This window comes from Sturnus vulgaris, chromosome 6, assembly GCF_052056855.1.
Source record: "Sturnus vulgaris isolate bStuVul1 chromosome 6, bStuVul1.hap1, whole genome shotgun sequence".
Classification (NCBI taxonomy): domain Eukaryota; kingdom Metazoa; phylum Chordata; class Aves; order Passeriformes; family Sturnidae; genus Sturnus; species Sturnus vulgaris.
Window position 1 is genome coordinate 3,185,940 of NC_142248.1, and position 24,932 is coordinate 3,210,871.

General features: G+C 43.1%; 1 protein-coding gene and 1 long non-coding RNA gene across 11 annotated transcripts in view; one reads left to right on the top strand and one right to left on the bottom strand.

Annotated features, from left to right (window-relative positions):
- The window catches only part of TSPAN4 (tetraspanin 4), a 416,360-nt gene that overhangs the window by 175,625 nt on the left and 215,803 nt on the right, over positions 1-24,932 (bottom strand). For 7 of the 10 annotated variants that reach the window (XM_088166703.1, XM_088166706.1, XM_088166705.1 and 4 more), the window contains one exon: positions 10,856-10,935. The exons of 1 other annotated variant lie outside the window; for it this stretch is intronic. In XM_088166703.1, the coding sequence (XP_088022829.1) occupies positions 10,856-10,918 (63 nt within the window). In that variant the 5' untranslated portion in view covers positions 10,919-10,935. Of the gene's footprint in view, positions 1-10,855; positions 11,675-12,120; positions 12,521-24,932 lie in introns of those variants that run through there. 2 more of the 10 variants (XM_088166710.1, XM_014873588.2) reach the window with 2 other exon arrangements.
- Positions 12,416-18,102, top strand: LOC148223281 (uncharacterized). Its single transcript, XR_015804381.1, has 2 exons — positions 12,416-14,720; positions 17,858-18,102. It is a non-coding gene; the product is annotated as an uncharacterized LOC148223281 (long non-coding RNA).

Sequence of the window (24,932 nt, forward strand, 5' to 3'; positions counted from 1 at the left end):
CCTGCAGCCCACTGACACTGTGTGGCCACAGCCTTTCCACTTTTATAGACACAATAAAAGAGGAGGAAAGATCCCCAAAGCTCAGCACATGGCTGCAATAAACAAATTAACAAAGCATTGCCAGTTACCACAAAACGAGATGATGCACAAAGATTAACTCACAAGCAGTAAGCAAAGGGAAGCAATGAAAAGCCAGGTACTGATGGCATCAAATGTGATTCTGAAGCACCAAGGTCTGGCTAGGATCTCACCAGCAATATGGAGCATTTGTGCAGCTGCTCAGCCATGGGATGAGGACAAGTGCACATGCTGCACCAAATGGTTTACAGTATGACACCCCTTATTGCTTTCAACTTGCATTTTATTTATGCTTAGTAACTTTTCATTTCAGGGAGCTGCAATATCATCACTTGAATGTTTCCTGAACAAAAGCATGCCATGAACAGAACAATGTCATGGTATGCTCAGTGTCACAAATGATTTCATAACACAAATGAGACTTGGTTCAAAGGTAAACCCTATAGGAAATCTGAAAAGCAGCAATGTATATACCGAAGTTGTAAAAATCCCACGGAGTTAAAATCATATTCTTTCAGAAAGAAATAGACTGACATGAAGAAGAATGTGCCAGAGAACTTTGTACTTCTTAGTTGGCCAGCTTTATTTGGAGCCCATGGAAAACAGGGTACAAGTGCCAAGCCCAGGGGACAACAAAGTACTACATACAGACATATACACTCCTCCAGCTAGGAGGGGTGAGATTTATAATGAAGGGCCTTCTGCTGTTTTCATAATTTCAGATGAGAATTATGGAGTTACTAAAATGGATTTGGTTGCAAAGGGAGCACTCCCAGCACATGCACAGGGAAACCCACACTGCTATGGCAGCGAAGCCAACATGTAGCTGTCAGCAGCTTGTGCTAAAAATACCAAGCTAGGAACTGAATGGGTTGGATATTGTTCTAGAGAGAGAAATTTCAACTGCAGAGACAAAGAATTAAGTATTTCCAAGCTCCAGCCTCAAAATAACAACTTCTGGGTAGAGCAAATGGAACTTAAGAGAAAGGTACCAGTAGCTAAAAAATCATAGGAAAACAAAAACCTCTGTTTGATGAAAGACCAGTGCCTTAATCCTGAAATCCTACTGAGTATTTGCTGAGAAATGAAGGCAAAAAGAAATTCAGTACTTGGAAAATGCAAGAATTTCATCTAAGGCTTTACTGGAGTATTGAAATCCCTTTAATGTCAGTACTGGGAAAACAAATGGGACTGTCCAGTCTGTGTTTTTTCAGGATTACAATTTAACCAATACCATAAGTAGAGACACATGCTCTCCTTAGGTACAGGATGTTTTTCTCAGTGACTGCTAGTCGATTTTTCTCCAAGAATTATCTACCTAAAACATACTTACAAAGGGAAATTGGAGTGAGAGAAGGGTAAGTGTTGTAATTAACACACAAGAGTATAATCAAGGAGACAGACTGGCAAGAGAATGGTAGAAATATTTCAGGTCCTGTGAACTCACCCAAATAATAAAAATGGAAGTCATCATAAATGACACACAGGATTTCAGTGATGCTTATTCATATAAATAGATCTTAACTTACTACACAGTTTCTTTGCCTCTGAGTTGAATGTGAGACTCCCCTGTGGCACTGGAGCAGTAATTTTATCTGCCCTATGATCCCCCTGAAACATGTATTGTTTTGCTGCCACGTTATTATGCCTTTTCAGAATGCTACAGTGCTGACATGGAAAAGGGATGAAAGAGTTCAGCCTGAAATGTTACAGACACTTCCCAATTTGGCTACCAAAACTACTGTGATCATGTTTACCTGTATGTTCACCTTTCCCCAGTAAGGATCACCAGGAAAAGCCTGACTGGAGAGAAGCAGTGGAGCTGCATGCTCCAGCTGTGACACCAAGCTCTAACACCCCAACCAAGAGGCACGTGGGGATCTGCCAGGGGGAGGAGGGCAGGAGAACCAAAGCAGCACAAATCACAGGCAACATTTTCTCCATGGCACAAACTGAATCCCACCACTGGGACAGGGAGCCACAAAAAGCTGGAAACGAGCTCTTACTGGTTAAAATGCATATGGCTGAGATGAATGGACTCATGCACACTCAAATTGTTCCTGCTTTCCTTTGCACTGAAAGAGCAGCCATAAAGCTCTCAGGGTCTCTCCTTTTTCACCAGACTTTTATTACTATACACTCTGGGACTTGCAAACACCAGAAAAGTACTACTTCACTGCAAAAGTGAAAATGTCTTGTGGATGGAGGTCCTGAAATGACCCGTGAATAAACAATGAAATAATGTCTGCTTTTTCATGTCCAAAGATGCTTCAGTGCATTTTTTTGGTAGTGGCAGCATATGTATATAGGATATATTTGACCACTCATGTCTTCTTTATTGTAGTTTACAAAGTCATTCTAAAACTACCAAGTATTCTGCATTAATAAGTACAAAGCAGATGGTAGATGTGTTAAAACTCTGGCCTTCAAGGATTGGAACTTGTAACAGATTGCAAGTGGCAGTGGAACTCGACTCATATCCAGAGTTCCAGTTATTTTGTTCAAGAAAATGGTATTAAGTATGTCACCCTCAGTTCCTTCCCAGGCTGCTACAGATGAATTAGTGAAAAGATTTATTGAGACATAAATAACCAATTTGTCCTACAGCCTTGGATGAATGTCACTTACAAAACAAGAGTACAAATGTTCAACTGGCCAATATGAAGGCAGTCTGTTTACAAACATTTACAAACTTGTCAGGAGCAATGTGGTGGATAGCATACAACTGAAGGTTAATTTGTAGAGGTACTTTAGGACAAAAGTAGTGTAATAAACTGGCCACAAATAATCACATCTAAAGTTCTGGCTTCTACCAGGGAAAAGAGGATATTAAAAAATTGTTGCTGAAAGAAATCCAATAGATTATTTGAATGCTTCAGCCATTCACAACAAACTAGAGCTCTGTTTGATGTTTTACAGAAGAGACATAAGTCTATCTGCCCCAGTATACACCTTCAGAACAGCCAGTGGTGAATACTGGGGGGAGTAAAGAATGTCAGCAGTGTCACAGAAATGCTCTGTAGGAAGATGACCTAGAGAAGAACCCAAATGTTCAACAAAACCAAACATACTCATGTATGGTGATTGCCAAGATGTGCAGCCTTGCCACTACTACAGGTGACTTCCAGCTTGTCCCAGGAACTGTGACAAGACTGGAAATTGCAAGTACCACTAATGGGAGAGCACAGCATGGGAGGGGAAAAATCCCTTAGAACTTCTGAAGCCCAGAACTGCCTCCCATGGAGGAAGCCACTGAGCCTTTCCAAGCACAGCAGCACAAAGAGGAACTTGGTCTTGGTGCTCATAGAGAAGTGAATGAATGAAAGATAATAGAACTGAGAGAATAACGTTTTGTCTGCACTCTCCTTTCTAAATATTGTGTAAGACAGCAAGGACAAAACAACTGGCAATTGAGGAAGGAAGAAGAAAGTCTAAAACAAGTTGGAACCACTATCTAATTCTGCCACAGCAGCTGCTGGCTGCTATCTAGTGTATAACAGTGTGTGTGTGTGTGTGTGTGTGTGTGAGAGAGACTCACTCAAAACCATACAGCTCAGAGAGACTGCAACATTAGGATGACACAGACAATACCTGCTGCAGATGCACTCTATATAAAGTACCTGAGAACAAATAAAGTTGCTATGGCCAAGGAAAGAGTAAAAAGGGCTATGTGAGCAATCTGGAAAAGCAAGCAAGGAAAAAAACCCACAACTAACCAACCAAAAAACCCAGTAAAACACACATCCAAAAGTTTTGAAAGTCTGTGTATAAAAACTTAGAAGAACAAGTCATTCTGGTCCTTTATCATTTTACATCAAACCTTGTGCCTCAGTCAAACCACTGTTTCAAATGCATGGCATCTTTAAAACAAACATTAGCTGAAACATATTATAAGGCTCTGCATGCATTCACACTTGACACAGGCAGGCAGGGTTTTTTGGAGAGTGTTGGGTTCTTATACTGAACACAGACTTAAGATGTGTTTCAGTATGACAGTCTAATTACAGGCTGCAATTTCAATTTCATTTACTTCTGTTGCATCTCATGATGGCTTAACATTTCCCAGAGAAACAATTACAGGACAGTACTAAGAACACAATTTACTGTCTCCAATCTTCATGAATATGCAGAATTCATTCCACCCAAAGCCACATTTCATTTCTGACCCCACGTGCTCAGTTTACACTAAAAAAAATCAGAGAGAAGGGTCTTTATATATTTTATATAGATACTGTATATTATTCAAACTTGTTCAGATTTGCAACCTTAGCCAAAAGTTACATTCTAAAGAAATAAATCACACTGTAGTAATAACAGCTATAATGATTCAAGCAATAGTGTCTGGAGACAAACTGAGACGGGGATTTTATCCTCCTATATACTCTGGTGGAAACAGAGTTCCAAACAATGCCTTGGCCAAAAGGTCAGGTGATTTTTCTTCTTCAAAAATACAAACCCAAAGGAAGTGAAAGGGATGTAACTCGTGGGCAGAATGAACTATGAGGTGACAGCATATGTTGTAGCAGTTATTCCAATTTTGATCATAGTCCCAGTGATGAGAAATCCTGTGTAAGATGTACTGGCTAGCCTTCAGAAGTCTTCAAGCCAAGAAAAGAAGGAAGAGGAATAATGACAAAAATTACCTCACCTGCCATTTTTTCTTTCGCTGTGTAGGTCAAAGTAGTAGCTGCAATAGATTTAGTAGCTGTCATTGTCCAGAAGAAGGAATTATGTTTGCAGCCTTTTGACTCGCTGCTTTGAAGAGGCCAGTTTGTCCACTCCTGCAACATGGCCATATCCTGTGGGCTTTACTCACTGCTTATCAATATGCTAGCAAACATACCTAATGCTAGGAAACTGCTCTTCTCTTCAGCAACAAAAGCAGTAAGCAATTTGGAAATGGTATCTATTATATGGTCAACTTTAAGGTAACTTCTTTCCTCTATTAACAGCCTTCTGAACCTGATTTCCTAAGGAAAAGAGAAGATTATGAAAAAGAATTGTGTTAGTTGAGCATCACATGAATAACTCATGAGCCCATTTCCCACTGTTAGCCTGATCTGACAAATACACATTCTTCTAAAGTCATTAACTTCCAAAAAGTTCTCAGAAGGTATGCATTTAGATAGCAAATGTAGCCCTTAGCAAGGCCTTCACTGGGAGATAGGATTCCAGCATGATCCTTAGTCCCTATTAGATATCAGGATCCACACAGCAGAGGAACTGCATGAATAGTGTCACCATGGAAAAAGCTCTAATTGGTGCCCATACAAATGGGACACCAGGTAATACAATCATCTCTCTCTCACACTTGAGATCAGCCCTCAATAGTTCTGCTTCTCACAGAAATGCCATTTTTTAAAGTCTGTAATTCCCACATCAAATGACTCTCCTTTCTTTAAATGTAATGCTCCTCAAAAATACATCCTCAGAGAACCCTCAGAAAGATAAGATGTCAATCAGACTGAGCAGCTTCTGGAAGGTGCAAGTAACAAAGGAGAATCAGAAACTCAGAGGCAGCTAGAGAAAATGACATTCTGGGGTAAAATTCCTGTGTTTTAATTACACAGAAGCAAAGTCTGCTCTGCTGATTAATCGGGCTTTTGTTTGTCACTATCCACCTTTCACACATTTGAAAACACATTGCCTGTCTTACTTCTAATCAAACTTTCTTCTTGGAGCAGCACCCAGCTGGAGGGGATGTGACTGAGGTGTGCAGAAGGGCACCCAGCAGCTGCACTGGTAAGCTCAGCTCCAAGGGATGAGCTGCAGCCCTTGCCCATCAGAGGAAAACATGTGCACATAATGATGATGAAATGGGGGGCCTGCTTTTAAAATGGCTTACTGCTCTATTGGTAATTTTTTTTTTCCACTAACTTAAGACTGCAGCCAAGTATAACCACAAAATGATTGCTGTCCTCAGCCACTAACAATCTGTAGAGCTTCTGGCTGTTTCAACCATCAATCTCATTCAGCTGACTGATGGAGGATGCAGATGAAAGACAAGGAATCCACTTCAACGACATCAGCTGCTTCTCTTACAAAATTCTCCACCTTCCAGCCAACAGCTCTTCTCAAGCTAACAGTGTCAGATGGTTTCCCAACAAGGTACAGTGAAATGGAGAGACACCCCTCTAGCTCTACCCTCTGGCCAAATTTGGCCAGGATCACTCGAACACAATCCATGATGTATCCCATGATGCATTTTCAGACCTAGCTGCTCCCTTCTCCAGCTGTCCTGCACAGTCAGTCTTCCACATATTATAAACATTTGCACAGTTCTTACAAGACAACCTGTGCTGCTGGAGTGCAAGGAAGTAAAATGATGCCAGTAATGAGGGATTTCTCATTTTCATTACTTCCTCTCTTAATTAAATGTGAGTAATGCTGGCAGTATCATCACTGCACCAGGCCAGGAGTACTCACTGGTGCAGAGCTTTTCAAACTGTGGTTCACAAACTATCAGCAGCAACAAAGACAGAGGAAGAGACCCAGAGCTGGACCCTAGAATCAGATTAAACAGGTTCTTGAGTTTTTTCCCCACATAGATCCTGGTGTGTTCACTAGTGCTACCTGCCACTTCCGTGGCTCTGTGTTTTCACACATTTCAGATTTGCACTTTGTGTTTTACAAACCAAGATAAAGCATTTCCAGGGCTGCATCAGTTGGGAATTTAATATGGACCAAATGGCAAAAGAAAGCAAAGTGCCCTGCTTCACCTCTTCATCCAGGAAGGCAGAAAGCAGAGCTCCAGCTGCTCATTTCAGCCACAGTGTGTCCAGCAGATGGCAACTCCCAAGTTTCCAAGAGAGCAGAGACTATTCCTCTATGTCTTTGGGAGCCCACCTGATGACATCAGGCCTCTCATGAAACTTCTTGAGAGCTTTGATTGCTTTGTAGTGCATACAAATGTAGTTGTTCTAACAATGGAAAGAAGACACATGCACAGAAATAACTAATGGTAAGTTTGGCAAATAATAAACTTCTTTGCCTCCTTTCCTTTTGTTGCCATCTCATTATAACTGGATTTCTGAAAGCATTTTGCTGCTGAATTTCTCTGTTGGTTACAGTAAAGTATTACCTGAAAAGTCAGCTATAGCTGTTCAGTTATTTGAAGGGCAAACTGCTTCCTCTCTAGGTAGTTTTCCCTAGCACAGGATCTACGGAAAGCACAAGCCACTGGCAACACAAGTACAGTTAGTGCATTTTCTTTTTTGAGTCTTGGAGGTTTGAGAGCTAGAAGTTGAAGCAAGTTGGGATTCTGGGAATCAAGGGGGTTAAGGGAATGACTCTTTTCTTTCTACAGAACTCTCTCAGCCTTTAGGATATATCCCACCTTTCTTCACAAAAAGAAAGAAAGAAAAAAAAGGCACCAGAGCCTTGGATTAAAAGCACAGAAAGAGCAAAGTTTATTTTACTGGCTGTGAAGAAATGCTGGGTGTCTGGAGGAGAATATGGAAAACAAATGTTCTTCCCTGGGTATGTCACAGAGAATCAAAGGTATTTCATTATGAAATAAAAATATTCTGCTCTGCGATCATCTGAGGTGATCTTCAGTCTCAAGGGTTCAGCAATTCAACAAATGAAAATCGAAGTCCATAAAAATGAATGAAGCCAGGCAAGTATTCTGTATCAGGTGACAAAAGTTATTTTGGGAGCTTACAAACCAGTGAGTGCAGGAATACAATGATGGCTCATTTGCATCTGGCACTGTTCCAGGGAATGGCCATTCCCATTAGAGAAGCAGTGCTGCTCTCTAGTACTGTTGTGCCCATGCTTCAGGACCTTAATACTCCAGAGTAGCTGCAAATGCACCAAGAGCAATTTGTGCAGGCCTCCTCATGGAGAAATGAGCTATTTTAGGAGTATCCCACTCTTTTCTCTACAATAATAGCTGCAAGTCTGCTGTACCAATGGATTGATTCAGCATCAACACAGACAAGGCACTTCAGCCTCTGACTCTTGCAAAGAAGCTCTGTGCTCCCTTTAACCATCAGAAAGGAGTGGAGAAATTTGCTCTGTTTTCAGAGTTATATGACAGCTTTTTACAATTTTACAGCATGAGTGCAGCACCTAATCCAACAAAGCCTGCCAAGAACATTTAAAATCAAGGTCTCAGAGAATTTGCTTCCTATAAATTCACCACTATTGTAAGAAAAGGATCTTTTCCTCAGAAACACAGCACAAATCCCACTGGAGTTGGACAGGGCTGAGGACTGTTTTCTGCTACACTGTGAGAAAGACAGCTGAAAATACTGGGAAATAGGCTGTAGGGATGCACAAAATGTACTGGAGTTAATGAATAGGAACAGGAAGAAGAAGATGAAAATGTGATTTCTAACAGAAATCAAAGCATCTTCTCAAAACAAAATCAAGAGCAGGAACAGGCTATAACAGGCATTTAATTCATTTAATGAAATGACTGCTCTCAATAGATGAAAAAGAAATTCCTCTTCCTACCTAAACTATTGCCTGTTACTAACCAACTACCTAGAGAAGGGTGGAGAGGAAAGGTGGAACCAGCAAAACTCCTGTGACCATGTATGCAAAGAGAAATCCTATCTTCTTGCAGAGATGCTTTTCCCTTAATTTCATGAGGTAGAACATAACAGATAACTGAAAACAAGATGAAAAACAAAACAACAGCATCATCAACCTGTAATCTTTCTAAAATTTCTGATCACTAGAAATGGAAATTTTTTTCTCCTTTTACTAAGGAGAAGCTAGCCAGTACCTTTAAAAATAATCTCTTTTTAGTTACTTTCTTCACTGTGAGAAGGTGAATAGCTGCATCTATTATAACTACATGCTGTGCAAACCTCATTTGGACATGATCATCATCCATCACTCCTGCTGTGCAGGTAGCATGTGAAAGGGAAACAAAACAGAGATCGTGCTGCAGTATTTGACACCACCCACTCCCCTGCTCGCATGCTTCAGTTCACCAAGAGCCCAGTTGCCACACGGGTATTCTCTTTTTTGGGACCCTCGCCTTTTCTCTCTCACCAAGCATAGCTTGGAGCAGCTCTGATGGTTTTAGGGGGGAGACAGAAACCTTTCTTTCTCTCCCAAAGCATTAAAGCTTTCCTAATGAAAAGCATGCCAGAGATATATCATTATGTGCGACCTCACCTTTGTAAATACACAGGCATTACTCATAGCAATACCTCTTCTCATTACATGGGTATATTTTGGTGGAAGATGAATATTACAAGAGAAATCAGAATGCCTGTATCCTTTGGGGCAATGCTGTGCACAGACCTGGAAAGTGCTATTAATGCCAGCATCCTAGTGCTTTTCTCTAGCTCACACTTCAACTAACTGTCAGTGCTATCTATAATCTCAAATAGGGACAGTCAGTAGAGGCACAAGACTTAAAAAAGCAAGAAAGATAGTGTTTGTCTTTTTCAGAAAGCTCTGGAGTAAGCTGCAATAAATATTAGATGATTTTTAGGGAAGCAGAAGCAACCAGAGTTAGCCTTGAAAGACAGAATGCAGCCTAAAGAACACTCTTTCTACCAGCTCACCTAGGATGCAAAGGGAGCACCCTCCTGTTTCACAGCTCTGGTTAGTGCTGTGCCAGTTCAGGGGACTCACACTAGTTTATCACATCCTGACTCAGGTCAGCAGGAGTTGCCTGCGCTCTGTGTTTTCTGATGCACTGCAGCACGCCTGGCTTTGAACAGCTGTACAGCAGCGCACACTAGAGAACAGCTCTCTCCATCTCACTCACAGCACCTCCAACAACTCAGGAGAGCACAACCAGTAACAGGGACACGGCAACATCCAGCTGCAAACACACACGCTCTCCTTGAGTACCGGGACGGGAGGGATGTCACTTCACAACACTCCTTATTTCCCTCAGCATGTTAATAAGCCACTTGGGAGGAACAAGCCATTTAAAGGCACCTCCTGAGGATCTTGCAACAGACCTTCCCACATACGATTCTGGACAAGAAACACTGAACTAGAAATCCCATCCTGCCCTAGCAAACATGCTACTCCCTTTTTTACAGGACTAACAACATTTGTGACTTGGGTCCACCCCACTGCATTTCTGTAGTCTCCAGCTACAGCCCACCCTCCATTACAAGGGAGTGAAGTGCCCAGCCACCCTTGCTGTTGACAGCCACCTCATTTATTAACAAGATGATGACACACACATGCCTCATAGTGATTTGATAAGCTCCTGCCACAGAGTAGCAGCCCCAGCAGCAGAGAGGAGCGCTCTGGTCTCTCTCCACCTACCTCTTCAACAGGGAATGGCAATGGCAGGACCCACCCCTGACAGTAACAGAGAATGATTACCTAGAGATTCTTGATACGGGCTTTAATGTTGTAATGTACCAAGTGTGCCATCTGCAATAGAGCAACAGATGTAAGCACGTGCTGAACCTAACAACCACGAATGGCCTCAAGTGATTTCTCTAGGACCATGCACAACTTTTGAGGCAAACACACATCAGTATGAAAGATCGGGACACAAAAAAGTGTACAGCTCTCACTGGAACAAAGTGATGAAGGCATTCATACAACTGACCTCTATAAACACACTCTTGTCTTCTATCATAGTTTTGAAACGCACCTGAAGGCCAGGAAGTGAGAGGATAAGGAAAACCCTCAGCAGGTTACCTACACAAATTAACGAGGCCACGAAAACAGTAGCCTAGCCAGCACTTTGTACAACTCCTAAGTTTAAAAGCAGCAACAAGTTCAGCTTCCATCTCGGTAAACAGACACAAATTCAACCGTCTCGCGGTTCCAAACGTGTACTCACCCAGAAGAGAAGGTTGAAAACAAACATTAGGTACTTGATACACTGCAGACAGTTGTGAGCCATGCTGCACCTCTTCAGTTCTAGGAGAAAAATAAATGAGAGATCCAGGTAAAAGACAACGTACTTGTTTCCCTTGGGGGTCGTGTACTTAGCCTTGGTGGCCTTCGGGCCCGGGTTGGTATGAAATCCAAAAAAAGAGTTGCTGGCAGCCCCAAACTGGCCACCATACATGCTGCTGTATCGACGGAAGGCGCCATTTGGGAAACTGTAATCCTTGCTGTCCAGGGAAGGGCTCCTGTGATAGGTGGACTCATCCGTGCTGGACCTGCGCATGGTGGCTTCAGCTGTCCCGTTCCTGCTGCTCTGACAGCCGCCGGGCGAAAGGTTGGTGATCCTCCTTCCTCCTGCTCCTCCTGGCTAGGAATCCCCTATTGCTTTGCACCTGCTGTTCTTTTGTCTGCCATCCTGCCAAGGAGTTACGCGTGCTGTGCGGCAGCAAACTTGGTGAACTGAAAGTCTGCTCAGCCAGGAGTTAGGGAGCAGCGTGCTTCCACATGAGAAAGACTTCTGCACAAGTAAACATTCCCGTCACCGTCACGATCGTCCCTCCCAGCCTCCCCGCTTCCAGGGAAGGAAAAATCAGAGAGATATATTGTACCCAGAGCAAAGAATTTTAAAAAAAGGAACCGTGACCTCGCTGGGCTCGCAAATGCCATATAAAACCCCGGCTCCACATGCCACACACGGACAAGAGAGTGCCGCTGCCCGAGACCCGCGGCAGGGGCAGGAATTATCCGAAAGGAGAGCGGCTGCCGTGGCGCTTTCCTGCCGGCCGCATCGCTGCGCCCCGCGCCGCCGGGCTCATCCCCGCATCCCGTTCCCGCGGCGGGCGCCTGTGGCACGCCAGCCCCGCCGCTCCATTCCCGGCGCGGCCGCCCCTCCTCCGAGCGCCGCGCCAATGGCGCTGCCCGCCCGCCCCGGCCCCGGCCCAACCCCGCCCTCACAGCCCTCACAGCCCCGCGTCCCCCCGGCCCAACCCTGCCCTCACAGCCCTCACAGCCCCGCGTCCCCCCGGCCCAACCCTGCCCTCACAGCCCTCACAGCCCCGCGTCCCCCCGGCCCAACCCCGCCCTCACAGCCCGGCGTCCCCCTGGCCCAACCCTGCCCTCACAGCCCTCACAGCCCCGCGTCCCCCCGGCCCGGCCCAACCCCGCGTCCCCCCGGCCCGAAACTCTGAGCTCGCAGACACGGCGCGGAGCCCCAACCTGGGTGCAGGTGGCTTTTGCGGGGCTGCCCGGATACACCGGCGGCGCTGCCGAAAGGAGCGGCAGGATAAAGTAAGTGCTGTAAAATTTCGTACGCAAAAGCGCTGGGGATGCTCGGCGGGCAGCGGGGTCAGAACGGGCCGTGCTCCCCTTGCCGGAAGGCTCGTTTGTTCCGCTGCAGATCCATCACCGGGATGTTCCTAATTCGCTCGGTCCCACGGAATCATCACTCAGCACAGCGTATGGCCAGCTCATTTGTCCCCCTGTCAGAACGCACTGATCGCCATCAAGCTCCACACGCTGGGGAGCATTTCCCTAAAATCTGACAGCTCCCACAGGCAGTAAGGACTTGAAAATGTGCCGCAGACAACTTCTTCAGGAAGGAAAAATCTTACTGAAACTGTGGCAGTTACAGTATTAACACTCAGGAAAGCAAGACACATTTACCATCTTTGCCCCGAATTTCCTGTGCAAAGTAACTCGCTTGTCTCTGTATGAGCCGCCTCCTTATCTGCCTGCCTCCTCTCCTTCCTCCTCCGTCTGCCCTTTGATTTTGACTGTAACCTACTGGAGGCAAGTCAAAAGATGGCTGGCTACCATTTTTTTTAAAAGGCCTGCCCAGCAGAGAATTAATCAAGATGAATGCAGGTTTCCTTCATGAAGCATCTTGCCAGTCTCAGCATAGATCAAGAGACACGGGCACCAATTAATTAAAGAACAAATTAGTAAAAGCAAAAACGAGCTGGTTTTGCACGCAGCCTGAGCACTTCGCCCTGCAAACCACCCTCTAATTCCGTTAATTTACAAACTGCAAACTTAGAGTCTAATTATTTCTCTTCATTTCCTCCACAAACCATAAATACACTGACCATACCTGGTGCAAGCTTTAGAAAGAACCTGAGCACAAAACACAAGGGTAACTCCTGCACCATCTGTTTCAGTAACTTTGATGACTTACAACTTTTCCACTTTTTGATCTCCCTACATCTAAAATTAGAGTTTTCTACTCTACTTCCCTCCCATTCCTGCCCAATATGAACTCTGCCTCCTTAAAGGAGTCTTCTTTCCCTAGCACATACAGATGGTCCAATGGAAGCAGATCTGTTCTTGGTCAGAGTTCCCAAGATACTATTAATTTTTCCTGTGGTACCAAACAGTTCTGCCTCCAACCTTTATCCTCACCCGTATTTCAACTAGACAAGTTTCGTAACAGAAACCCAAAAATTATTCAAATATTTTCTACATTTTCTGTCATTATAGAAAAATGCCTGTACACGGAGCGTCATATTAAATGGTGAAGGAAGAAAAACTGGGTAGAGCTCAGCACACAAATTATGCTGAAACAGTGACAGGTCAGATAACTGTTATGTAACAAGAGTGCCCGTGGTACCACATTTAACAGAGGAGAATTTGGCAGATTTACTGGAAACTAGACAACTGAAGCCCAAAGGCAGCTCACTGCTATCTGGATAAGAAAAGGGTTAGAAATCACTTGCTTTCACCTTTCCTGAAGGCAAGAAATCATCAATTCTTAAGAGAATTAAGTCCTTAATATGGGTGGAATAATTCATAAAGCCAAGATCTAAGGTAGAACAAAGAATTTCTAAATGTTTATTTTAAATAAAAAGTAATCAACATCAACAGATGGTGGATATATTTCAGATAGATGCAGAAAATGCTTGAGGAAGGCTGAGGTCCTGCATAACCCTTACAATAAAGGGTACTTTTTCTCCAGGCTCTTTTCACCATCGTCCCATAGCACACATCATGGAAATGACAACTTCTTAAAAGCACTTTATTGTCAAATGTAGTTCTCAAGTAGTTGCTGTTCATTCTCATGACAATACCAACAGCTGATCTGAAACAGAGTCATTTGGGATACAGACACTACAGTAATTCCTTTATTAAATCTTCCACACCAGGAAACCCAGTCAGAATCCCTAGCCTAAATGGGAAATCCTGGAGACAGCAATGCTGCACCAGCAGGCTAACTGCAGCTTGGATGACATGCTTACATGAGGGAGTGATGTCCGGCATGGGAACTGGGGGAAATCAACAAAAGGAGAAGGGCTGGTGTACTCTGCACTTGCCCATCCCTGGTGTAAAGTGAATGGAAGGGGCATGCTGGGATCTGTACTGACATTTAAGCTGTTTAACAATAAAGTGATGCATGAAGCAAGAAGAATAAACCTTGGAAGCACTGCATCACTGAGCCATTGTGTCTGAAGGGTGACCCAAAGGAAAGGTGAATTAGAGCTTTCACCAAACTTTTTGTTAGTAACTGAGCCTAAAATCATAGTGTGGACCTAGTGACCTCTGTTCACCTCTGCTTAACATCTACTTTTTCTCTCTCCAGCTGCATCTCTATATTCCCATCCTGTGGCCAATTCATATTGATTCCTCTACACAAGAAAGCAAGCACTGTGCAGTCTCGCCAGCAGAGGTTCAATTTGTATTGATTCAGGTGGCACGCTACCATTTAGGTTATAACAACTCTGTCCCTGCCACTTTGAGTGGAGGGCTGGTAACCCTTCACTGTCTCCAGCCAAAACCCTGGCCCTGAAAGAGAAGAGGCAGCAGTCTCACTCTAATGACATCAGGTGAGCTCCAGGCAATAAACTGTAAAAGGTTTGGGCATCAGGGGCAGGTATCTTAACTGTGTTATCCATCACACCCCTTCCCTGAGCAGCCTCAGCTTTGGCTTTCACCTGAAGACACACAGCCCACACTGTGCCCCTCACCCTGAGCTGCAGCCACCGCAGACCCCACACCACACTCCCACCTCCCTTATTATTTTGAGTACCACTTTCTCTTCTTCTCCATGATTTAACACTCACGACAAGACACCAGCACCTTCAGCTCACACAAAATGCAGCATTAATTCACCTCCTCATTAGTCTCATAAGTCCTTTCATGTTTGCACTGGTTTTCCCCCTAACTAATGCCTCTTGTCACTGTCTTCAAAATTCTGCATACCTGCTGCATCGTCCTAATGAAACAACCCCGTTTGAATTAACCTCGGTAGACTTTGTTATGAAGTGACCCACAAAATAAATTTTAAAGAACCCTGCTAGAAGGATTAGTGAAATACACTATATAGAACAGGGAATGGATGTGACAACTGCTCCTGTTCTGCAACAGAGGGGTGTGCAGAGGCATGCACCTGACAGGTAACAGTCATTCCCAGTAGCTTCAGCGACTGAGATCAAACATTACTAAAAGAGTGGGATCTTTTCCTAAGTTACTACCTTTGCTTCACACCACAGCACTGAAATCAGTTAAGGGTGATCAACTGATGAATACACTCCAAATGCTCAACTTCTTGATTTCATGTACATACAGAGATCACCACAGAAAAGTGTTAATCAAACCTGTCTGGGCCTGCCTGTCTTTTTCTTCAGCAACACGCCTGTAGAGAAATCCCTTGTTTCCTCACCCAGTGCACTCTTTGCAGCTACTGTTTGGTTATGTTTGATTCAGTGATGCAGGTTTTATAAAAACTGTACCTCTTCCAAAAGTCTAAGAGAAACATTATCTCTTCTGACTGGAGGGTGAACCAAAGTTCAGGGCCACGCTGGCTCTTTCAGCTAGGAGGAAAAAAGCCTTGTGATGGAGTCTTTGATTTGTTTGCTTTTGTATATTCATTTTGCATGAATATAAATGACTAAAAGAGCAAAGCAAAGAGAGTGAGAATATGATTTTTAACTTGACAGCCTCATGCTGCCACAGGTTTTCAGTCTCTGCTCAACCCTGCCCAGGACTGTTCAGTGCAAGTAACAGAGTGGGAAACAGCACACCCTCACCAAGTTTGCAGATGCCACCAAGCTGAGTGGTGCAGTTACCCCACCTGACGGATGGGATGCCATCCATAGGGATCTGAAAAAGCTCTAGAAGTGGGCCCATGGAAATCTCATGAGGTTCAGCAAGGCCAAGTGCAAGGTGCAGCACCCAGGTTGGGGTGACCTCCAGTATCAGCACAGGCTGGGGGATGATGGACCTGGGGGTACTGGCCAGCATGGCCAGCAGGATGAGGGAGGTGATTCTGCCCCTCTGCTCTGATGAGAGCACACATGGAATAGTACATCCAGCTCTGGAGTCCTCAGTTCAAGGAAGACATGGACCTGTTGGGAGTGGGTCCACAGGAGGGCCACAAAAGCAATCAGAGGGCTGGAACACCTTCCCTAAATGGGAAAGGCTGGAAGAGGTCAGGTTGTTCAGCCTGGAGAAGAAAAGGCTCCAGAGAGACCTCACTGCAGCCTTTCAGTACCTAAATGGGGCTTAAAGAAAGATGGGGACAGGTTTTTTAATAGGACCTCTAGCAATGGGATAAGGGGTAATGCTTTTAAACTAAAAGAAGGTAGATTCAGACTACATATAAGGAAAAATATTTTACAATGAGATGATGAAATACTGGAGGAAGTTGCCCAAAGAGGTTGTAGATGCTCCATCTCTGGAAACATTCAAGGCCAATTCAAGCAGCAATCAACAGGTTTCCTCCCTAAATCCTGCTCTCTCCCAGAAATTCACATGGTGCAATTAGTCTGCAAATGTTGCCAAAGACTTTAAGCGAGGTGCAAGTGGGTCAAGAGGGAAGCCATAAAGCCAGCTCCCTAAGCAAATGCCACACATGTTAAAGCAGCCCCCTAACAAACAAGTAAATCAAGCAATAGCACTTCTACTCTGGGCTGCAGGTCCTTTGGCTCAAAGAGCGTGATCATGGGGCTGTAGGCTGAGGATATCTCTAGAATCTTTAGTTTTCGAAAGAAATAGGAATGTTTTTTAAAAGTGAAGCAGAAGAACGTATGCTTCACTGCAACCTCAAATTTATCACATACCTAAGAACCAGACCTTCCCTTTTATTTCCAGGGTCTCTGCTCGTCCATTAGCAATTTCAGTATCTGTGAAAGGTTACAGTTGCTGGAAGAGGTTGAGTCCTGGACTGCATGGGCAGGAGAAGACAGACATTCTAGAGATTTCCCCAGCTAATACAAAAATTTGTTGATATTCACAGTTGTACCTACAACTACTTGAAATATTTACTGATTCCTCCAACAGAACTTTGAAAACACATTCCAGTCACAAGCAATTTCACTCATATAGCAGACTTCAGGGTTGGTTGGTTTGTTGTTTGTTTGGTTTTTTCATTTCCTTTCTTTTTTTTCCTTTATAAATTAGGAAATTTGCATTTTAAAAAAACTTCAGTACTTAATAGCTCATCTCCTTCTGCTCACATGTCACCTGAAGTCATGATCTTTGCTTTATGGCATAATTAGTTGCTATGGAAATAACATAATCATAGACACAGAGAAAATATTCTAGGTATGATTTGCAATGCTCTTTATTTAAGCCTGTGCACAAGTAACTTTGCAGAAACCTCATTCCTTTTTATGTGCTCTTGTCTGCATAACTGCTGCCATCACCTCTGCCTGTGCATTCAGACTCACTGCTATTCCTACATGCATGACTCACACTAAGGGTATTTCCTTCACCCATACTGGAGCATCTGTGTGTTCAAACAGTGCTGAGAGTGTACATACACGCAGAATAGCTGGTGCCAAGTCAGACTAAACAAATAAAATCTCCTAAAAAATTATCTGTATCGGCCCCCAAAACTCTGTGCACCACAGAGCTCCCTCACTGTTTGTGCTTTCTGGGCTTTTGTCATCCTGTTCTTTGCTAATGATTTCTTTTGTCCAATAGTAAAAATTTTAGAGTAAGGAGATTCCTTGTTTCCCAGGAAATTCTGCATATATGAGCCCTGCACAGAGAGGATTATTGCTGCAGATGAAAGGCAAGCAGTGCCAGTCTGCAAATTCCTGAAGAAGCAGAAAGCCTATTTCCCTACTAATGTCCTCAGTAATAAAGAAGGAAAGAGCAGAAATAAAGAATCCATCTGACATGCTGTACAAGAAGAGTTGTAGCCCAAATAAAACTTTTGCTAAGACCTATCTTTGCGGTGTCAGCAGGTCCTAGCAGCACAGATGCAATTTATGTGCTAGTTTTCTTAAAATCAGGTTACTTTCTCTAACCTGAGAGATCAGCTGACGTTCAAAGAAACACCACTTCAAACACACATGTGGTACTCAGGATTTCTGTCAAGTATAAAGTAATCAGGGATGAAAATCTTTAAACTGCACAGTTCCGATGAAAGGAGAAAGTTATTGTGAAAGCAGAAGCTGACAAAACAAAACAAGGACTTAAAAAAACTTGAGGATTCAATAATGTTCACTAACTAGTGTCTGCCTTTTAACATCTTTATGGTTTTTTTCCTTGGAGACTCAAAATGGATTCTCTTCTTGTCTTGCATCCTTAAAAACAGGATTAAGGTTTTGCACGCATACGAGCATGAAGCAAAGTTCACATCACCATATTTCAGCTCCATTTCCAAAGCAGTGAAGGCCCAGAAGCGCTCACTGACCTCACAGGCACCCGAGTGAGCGCTCAGCACACTGAGAATCAGGTCACAGAGAGCCCATTTCAACGGAATACTCTGTGGGCACACACATTTAGAGAGCTAGGGAATTACAGCTTGGAAATTCTTTTCAGGCCTGGATTTCTCCTGACTCTCAGCTCCATTCCCAGGCTGACAAGCTGACTGCAGCTTCAGTTAGGGAGGAGTCTCCCAGGGTGATAACATGGTGACAGAGTGGAATTCATAATAAACATTAACACCTGGTGTCTTTCCCGTGGGATACATCCTGAGGTGCTGTCCCAAGGATGTTTTTCCCAATTGTCCAATGAGCTCCTGTCCTGTCCTAGCTGCACTAACACACTTTAAATCCGGGCTGTCTGTACAGTAAATTGGCCTTTTCTCCCCAAAGAGCTCCGTGTGTGTTGCTGTCCTTTCTCTCTCTTTGCAGCGCAGTAACCACAATACTCAACCACAGTTTTCACTGCTTTGAAATGTCATAAACAGTGGTGGTTGAATAAACATCTTTACACAAAGCCTTTGGGTGATAATCAGTCACAGATCTGGTCTTTGTAGATAACCACCAGAGAAGTTCTGGGAGTCTGGTCCTTGAGATAGGCATCATTGATCAGACAAAGGCAGGAAGGGCTATTGGGAAGTCTGATTTTGCAAGCTGGTAGCTGATACAACTTATTTGGAAAACATAACATAACATATTATAATGTAACATAATACAACATAATATAACAAGGTGATTTTAAACAGAATGATTTTATCATATAATTTCCATTATCTAGTGTCCATGCTTCACTTCAGAGCTTAGTATTCTGCTTTATACAAACCCCAATGATTTTGTGATTAACACAAATCTTTTATCAATTATCACAGAGATATTCATGTACTAACATAGTAAGCACACATTAAGTGCTTTCACGAGTGGGAGTGGACATAAGCAGGAGAAATGCAGTATTTCAAAAGCTTCAAATCAAGCTGGACTCTGCATGTGCTGCTGTAGCAGAAGGAATTCCTCCCTGAGCACAAACCTTTGAGGCTGCTGATCCACAGATCTGCTGCCTGGGAGGTGCCTTCAGCCAAAAGAAAGGGGTTTGGAAGGGGGTGAGGAGCTCTCCTAACAACAACTCAGTCAGCAGATGTGAGAAAGCACGCCAAGACCCGAGGGCTGGCCACAGAACTGATCTCTGCTGCTGGGCATGCACCCTTCTCTTCATAGCCAAAAGTCCTCAATTTGCTCACAGCTCCCTTAGGGCACCCCTTCCCAAATCCAAAGGTGTGTTGGAGAGAGCTTAAAATTTAAAAACTGAAATATGAAAGAGCCTCCAACAAATTAAAAGGGTGTTTGAAAGGGAATAATAAACAAAACCACTATGTGATAATTATATATTGAGACTAAAATGTAATGAACTTGTACAAAGAAAATGCAAGTGGCCATATATCTTCTTACCTAGATTAGATTAACAGCTATTGTTTCTTTTTTTAATATTGTACGGAATCACTGGAGTTGTATCATCCCACATAGTAAAAGTAAACAGCAGTGGATCTCTTATCCTTGACATCTCTGTAACTGTTCAAACAAAAATAAAGGAGCTTCTGACATTAAAGAATAGAGAATTAAAATAATTCTGGGCAGGAGCACAGGCTTTGGCTTTCTGATTTGCTATTCTGAGTATTCGTCACAGCGAACAGCCAAAAATAACTTGAGGACTGCTAGCAGCAGACACACATTTAAATACATATTTGAACAGACAGTGCATACAAGTAAACAATCTAAAACAATAACCCAGGATTTACAGTCCTAATAGGCATATTAGTCAGTGCAATAGTGATATAATGCTTGAAATAAAAACGTTCTTTTGGAATAAAAGGTATCAGAAACCATACACTAGAAACCATATACTCGTATTTACTTCTTCACATCACCACAATCCAGCTCTTTTTATATGTCACTGTCAAAATCTGTAAGTAAACTCATGTTCCTAAGGGTACATCTACACAAAAAGAAGAGGCACCTGTATTTTAAGGCAGCAAATGTGTCATATTCTTTCTGCAAAACATACCTAAATTCAGTTACTAAAACATAATACAGAAGCTCTAGTTCAGCTAACTCAAGATGTCTAAAAAAAAAAAAAAAGAGGAACTCATCCCTATTTATTAAGGTGCTTAATGCTATTTAACTTTCATCATGGAGGCTTTGTTTGGACAGAAATAAGGATATAACTTAGAGCTTTAGTGATGCAGAATGAAAGATAATCAGTGCCTGAATTAAGAAGCTCATTGCAAAGGTACTGCCAAAGTATCTGTTTAGTCTTTAAAGTCATCACCTATTTTACATACTCGCTAAGATTTGCATTTAATCAGCACCAAATTTGTGCCTAAATTGCATCTGAGCATTTTTGTTCAGTGTTGCCTATTAGTCTGTAGTAGGCTTTCAGACATTCCCACTCTGTAAGAAACTTGTCACAGGACCTCTGCAAAATTTAATCCTGCTAAATCTAAGCTCTAGCATACACAAAACTGCTAAAAATGCAAGGTCAACCTCTTCTGCAGTCTGACCTCCAAGCAGTTTGTTTGTTGTGTTATATTTATGAGGATGTTTATGAAGGCAGATTTATACACTAAAAAATTATTCTGCATCAAATCACCAAGAAGCCATCCGAAAAGGAGCTTTTCCACAGAAAAAGGATATCTGCTCCATGATGGTTTTCAGAAATGACAGGGAATGCACAAAGAAAAAACAGGCCTTCTGATTTCTATATTCTGTATTCCTGCCTTTAAACAGGATTTCTTATCTAATGGGGAAAGAAGACCTCCTTAGAAAAGTATTTATTTTACACTTATTTCCAGATATCTAAAGTATATTAAGCTTCTGCATAGCTTTGGTATTGCTAACGATATTTATCTCAAATAACACATGATAATGAGCTTATAAAACTTTAATTAAGATGCTTTATAGCCTTTTGTAAGTGTCACCCAAACCTATGCTGTAGGGTAAAGTGTACTTTTAATTTCTATTTGTGATGTTTACACTGTGCAAAGAGATTCATTACAGTAAAAGCTAGCATTTGTTTCTTAGAAGGCTACACAAATTCCTTGGTCCAAATCCATCTGGATAAAGCATACAAGTAATTTTTGTTTGCTTCCATTTTGCTTGGAATTCCCATGCAGTCAGTCACTAAAAAAAAATTCATTTCTATGAGTGGTCATACTCAGAGGAAGTGACATTCAATTTTTTTATGCAAGACAGAGGCAGGAGGACTGAGTCCAAGACTGCCTTCACCACTGTGGAATGGGATTTCTTTATTGGTCTGTTTGAGACAGGATAGGTGTGACAAGTTTGACAGGACAGATGTGACAGGGCATTAAAGCTCCAAAAGCTGGGAGGAAAGAAGGGCTGACATCCCCACCAGAGCCAGCAAGGGCTCCCTGCTGGCCTGCCAGCTCTGTGGGGCAGACAAGCAGTCCCAAAGGCATCCTGGACACCTTTTCCTCCAGACAGGTCTTAGACCCTGTCCTACAGTGAAATGTGTAGCACCTTTCTTGCCTAACAAAACAACAATGGAAAGAATTTCAAGAGAAACACACCCTTTACAGACAAATTTTTTAAAATGCAACCCCAAAAGAAACCAAATCAGCTCCTCAATAAGCAAGTGGAACTAGAAAAATGTCCCTTTGAAATGGGTAGGACTCACAGTGCTGCATGTGGCAGTTTGATGGCAGCTCTGGTCCTGCCAGGAGCCCAGGAGAATCCTAGCCTGGCCTTAGGTGCTGCTCCAACAGCAAACTCTGCTAGAAAGGGAACCAAGCCAAAGTTAGCTTTGCACAGAGGTGCAAATCTGATTTTCCTTCATGGAATAAGTTACAGACCCTGCAAACTCAAGCCTCTTGCAGCTGGAAGCTGACAGCTTCAGATGAGAGGAATTTATCATTATTATTTTAGTATGAGAGCAGCTCACTGATTGCAGCTTGACAACTCAAGTTAATTAGTTGATGAAGGGTCTGATACACTCTGGCTGGCTCCACATCTGTGGACGATGACACAATCAGTAGAATGAAATCCATACTTAAATGGTCTTTGGTCTTTTTAATCCTAAACTACAGATCACAAAATCTGTGTAACAAAACCTAGAGATCAGAGGAATTACAAAAAAGGTTCCTCTTTCCCTGGCCCTCAGGACAGTCTGGGCTCTGCTGCTTAGTGAAGCTCATAAACAGACAGACTTGACTTCAAAAGCATCCTCTTTTCTTCCTGGACTCCCAGTGGTTGTCAATAATAAGATAACTGGTTTGAGCACAGCCTGGCACTGTTCCCTTATGGCTGCTTTCCCCAGCAGGGAAATACCAAGCTGCAGGCTTTCCTCTGCTCCTGCCAAACACCAGGTGGGATTTACCCACCCTGTCAAAGGGATTATGTCAAGATCATCTGGCCCCACCTATCAATGCTCTGATGCTATTTTGCATCAAACCTTACAATCTGTTTCAGTTCTTACCGCCTGACAGCTAAAATAACGTGTGAGGCCATGATGCCCTGAGCTCCTAAGAAATACCAGAGAAGGACAAATGGCAGGGAAATCTGGCTGGAAAGTGATCTGTGTGGGGCTAGAGCCACTGAAAGCCACTAAGCAGTGAGAAAGGGGTATAGCATTGCCTTTTGGGAACAAGAACAGGCTGCTGCTGGTGGATAGACCTGGAACCTCGGACCAGTGGGAGCTACTGTAAAAATTCAGCCAGTCCTCTGCCAGACTCCACATGCAATTGCAGAGCATAGCTGTAAATCTCTCCATGGCCTCAGCCTTTAGCGACAAGAAAAGCATTTTTTCCTCTGCCTTTCCTATTCAGATTTTGCCCTTTTCAGGGCACAGCCTGCTTCCCTCTCTCCTTTTTACTTATCACCTAGAAAGATGAACTGCACTTACAAGTGCTTTCTTAAATCAAAAGCAGAAGAGACAACTGCAAGAATCCCTGGGTGTATCTGAGATGTGGTCATTCAGAGGTTGCTGGAGAGCAATCAAGAGAAAGGAGGTCACTTCCTATAGACAAAGAAATTCCAAGACCAGCAGCTCTTGTTCCCAGAAATGATGAGCAGGGTATGTAACCCAGCAGTGATCCCACCTGGGCCTTCCCAGCCCTGAAAGGGGCTGCAGAGAAAGGCACACAGTTATGGGCACAGAGCCGCTATTTAGTAAGACATGCACACAACAACCAGAAATGGCTGGGCAGGGAACTGCTCCTGGCATGCTTGAATCTCATTTTAATCATCCACACAAAGACTTTGTCGAGGGAGCCTGTATCCCTCTAACAGAAACATTTAAATCCTGGATCACTGCTTGTCTACACTTCCTGAAGTACCATAAAAGCAGATGAAATTTTTTTGTGTATGTTATAGGACTGTTTCCCCCCAGTCTGACAGTAGCACAAAGGAATTATCTTCAACAGCTTTCTATGATTTAAGTTTTTTTTTTTGACCATGCTGAGTTCTGACAGAAGAGAGGTTCCAGTGAGGGCCATGCTTTATTTTACTTCCACTAGGCTGCTATTGAAAATCTTAGGATGAATCAGGACAGCACAGATGCTGCAATAATGTTTGAGCATTCAGGGGACCTCAAAGACTTTTTTTTGATATGACAATCTAAACAAAAAACAGAAACACTTTTCATGTTGACATTAATTTCTATAACATGGCTTTAAAAACAAAACAACCTCAAAATTCAATAGAGTGTACCCAGGATGGCAATGCCTCAAAATTTGAAGCAGCATGTTGGCATTTTTCCCGGGGAAAAAAATATATACCTGTGTATACACACGCTTCTTTTTATATTTTTTTTTTTACAAGATCAATGAAGCTCTGGGGTTTATTCTCACCTCAGTCAGTCAGAGGCAGAGACAGGCTGGTCTGTGCAGTGCATGAACATTTGAGAAGGAGTTTGATTACCTGAACTGTGTGTGTGCACATCAGAAACAGTGAACAGCAAGGCTCTCTCAAATCCATGATGCTGAAGCCTTATCCTTCCTACCCAATACAGAGATCTTAATTTGAGGGCTGCCTGTGCTTCCAGGACACAGTTATTAGGCTATAATAAGCAAGCTCCTAACAGCAGGCTGATGAGATTAAAAGAATCCCCTTGGTCATCCCCAGCCAGTTGTGAACAAATCCCTGCACCAGCAGCAAGGCTGGCTAGGCTGGTTGTTTTTCTGTGGGATCAGGTTACAGAAGCTCCTAATCTTAAATCCTCCACCCAACCTACTGGGATGATGTCTGCAGCTGTGTCTGAGCCAGCCAGAAGAGTGACTCATTTTTTGTGGTAACAGGGAAGAAGAGATGCAGCTCCACACAGACCCTTACACACTCCTGAGGAAGCACCTGAATGCTGTCCAAAACTTAATTGCA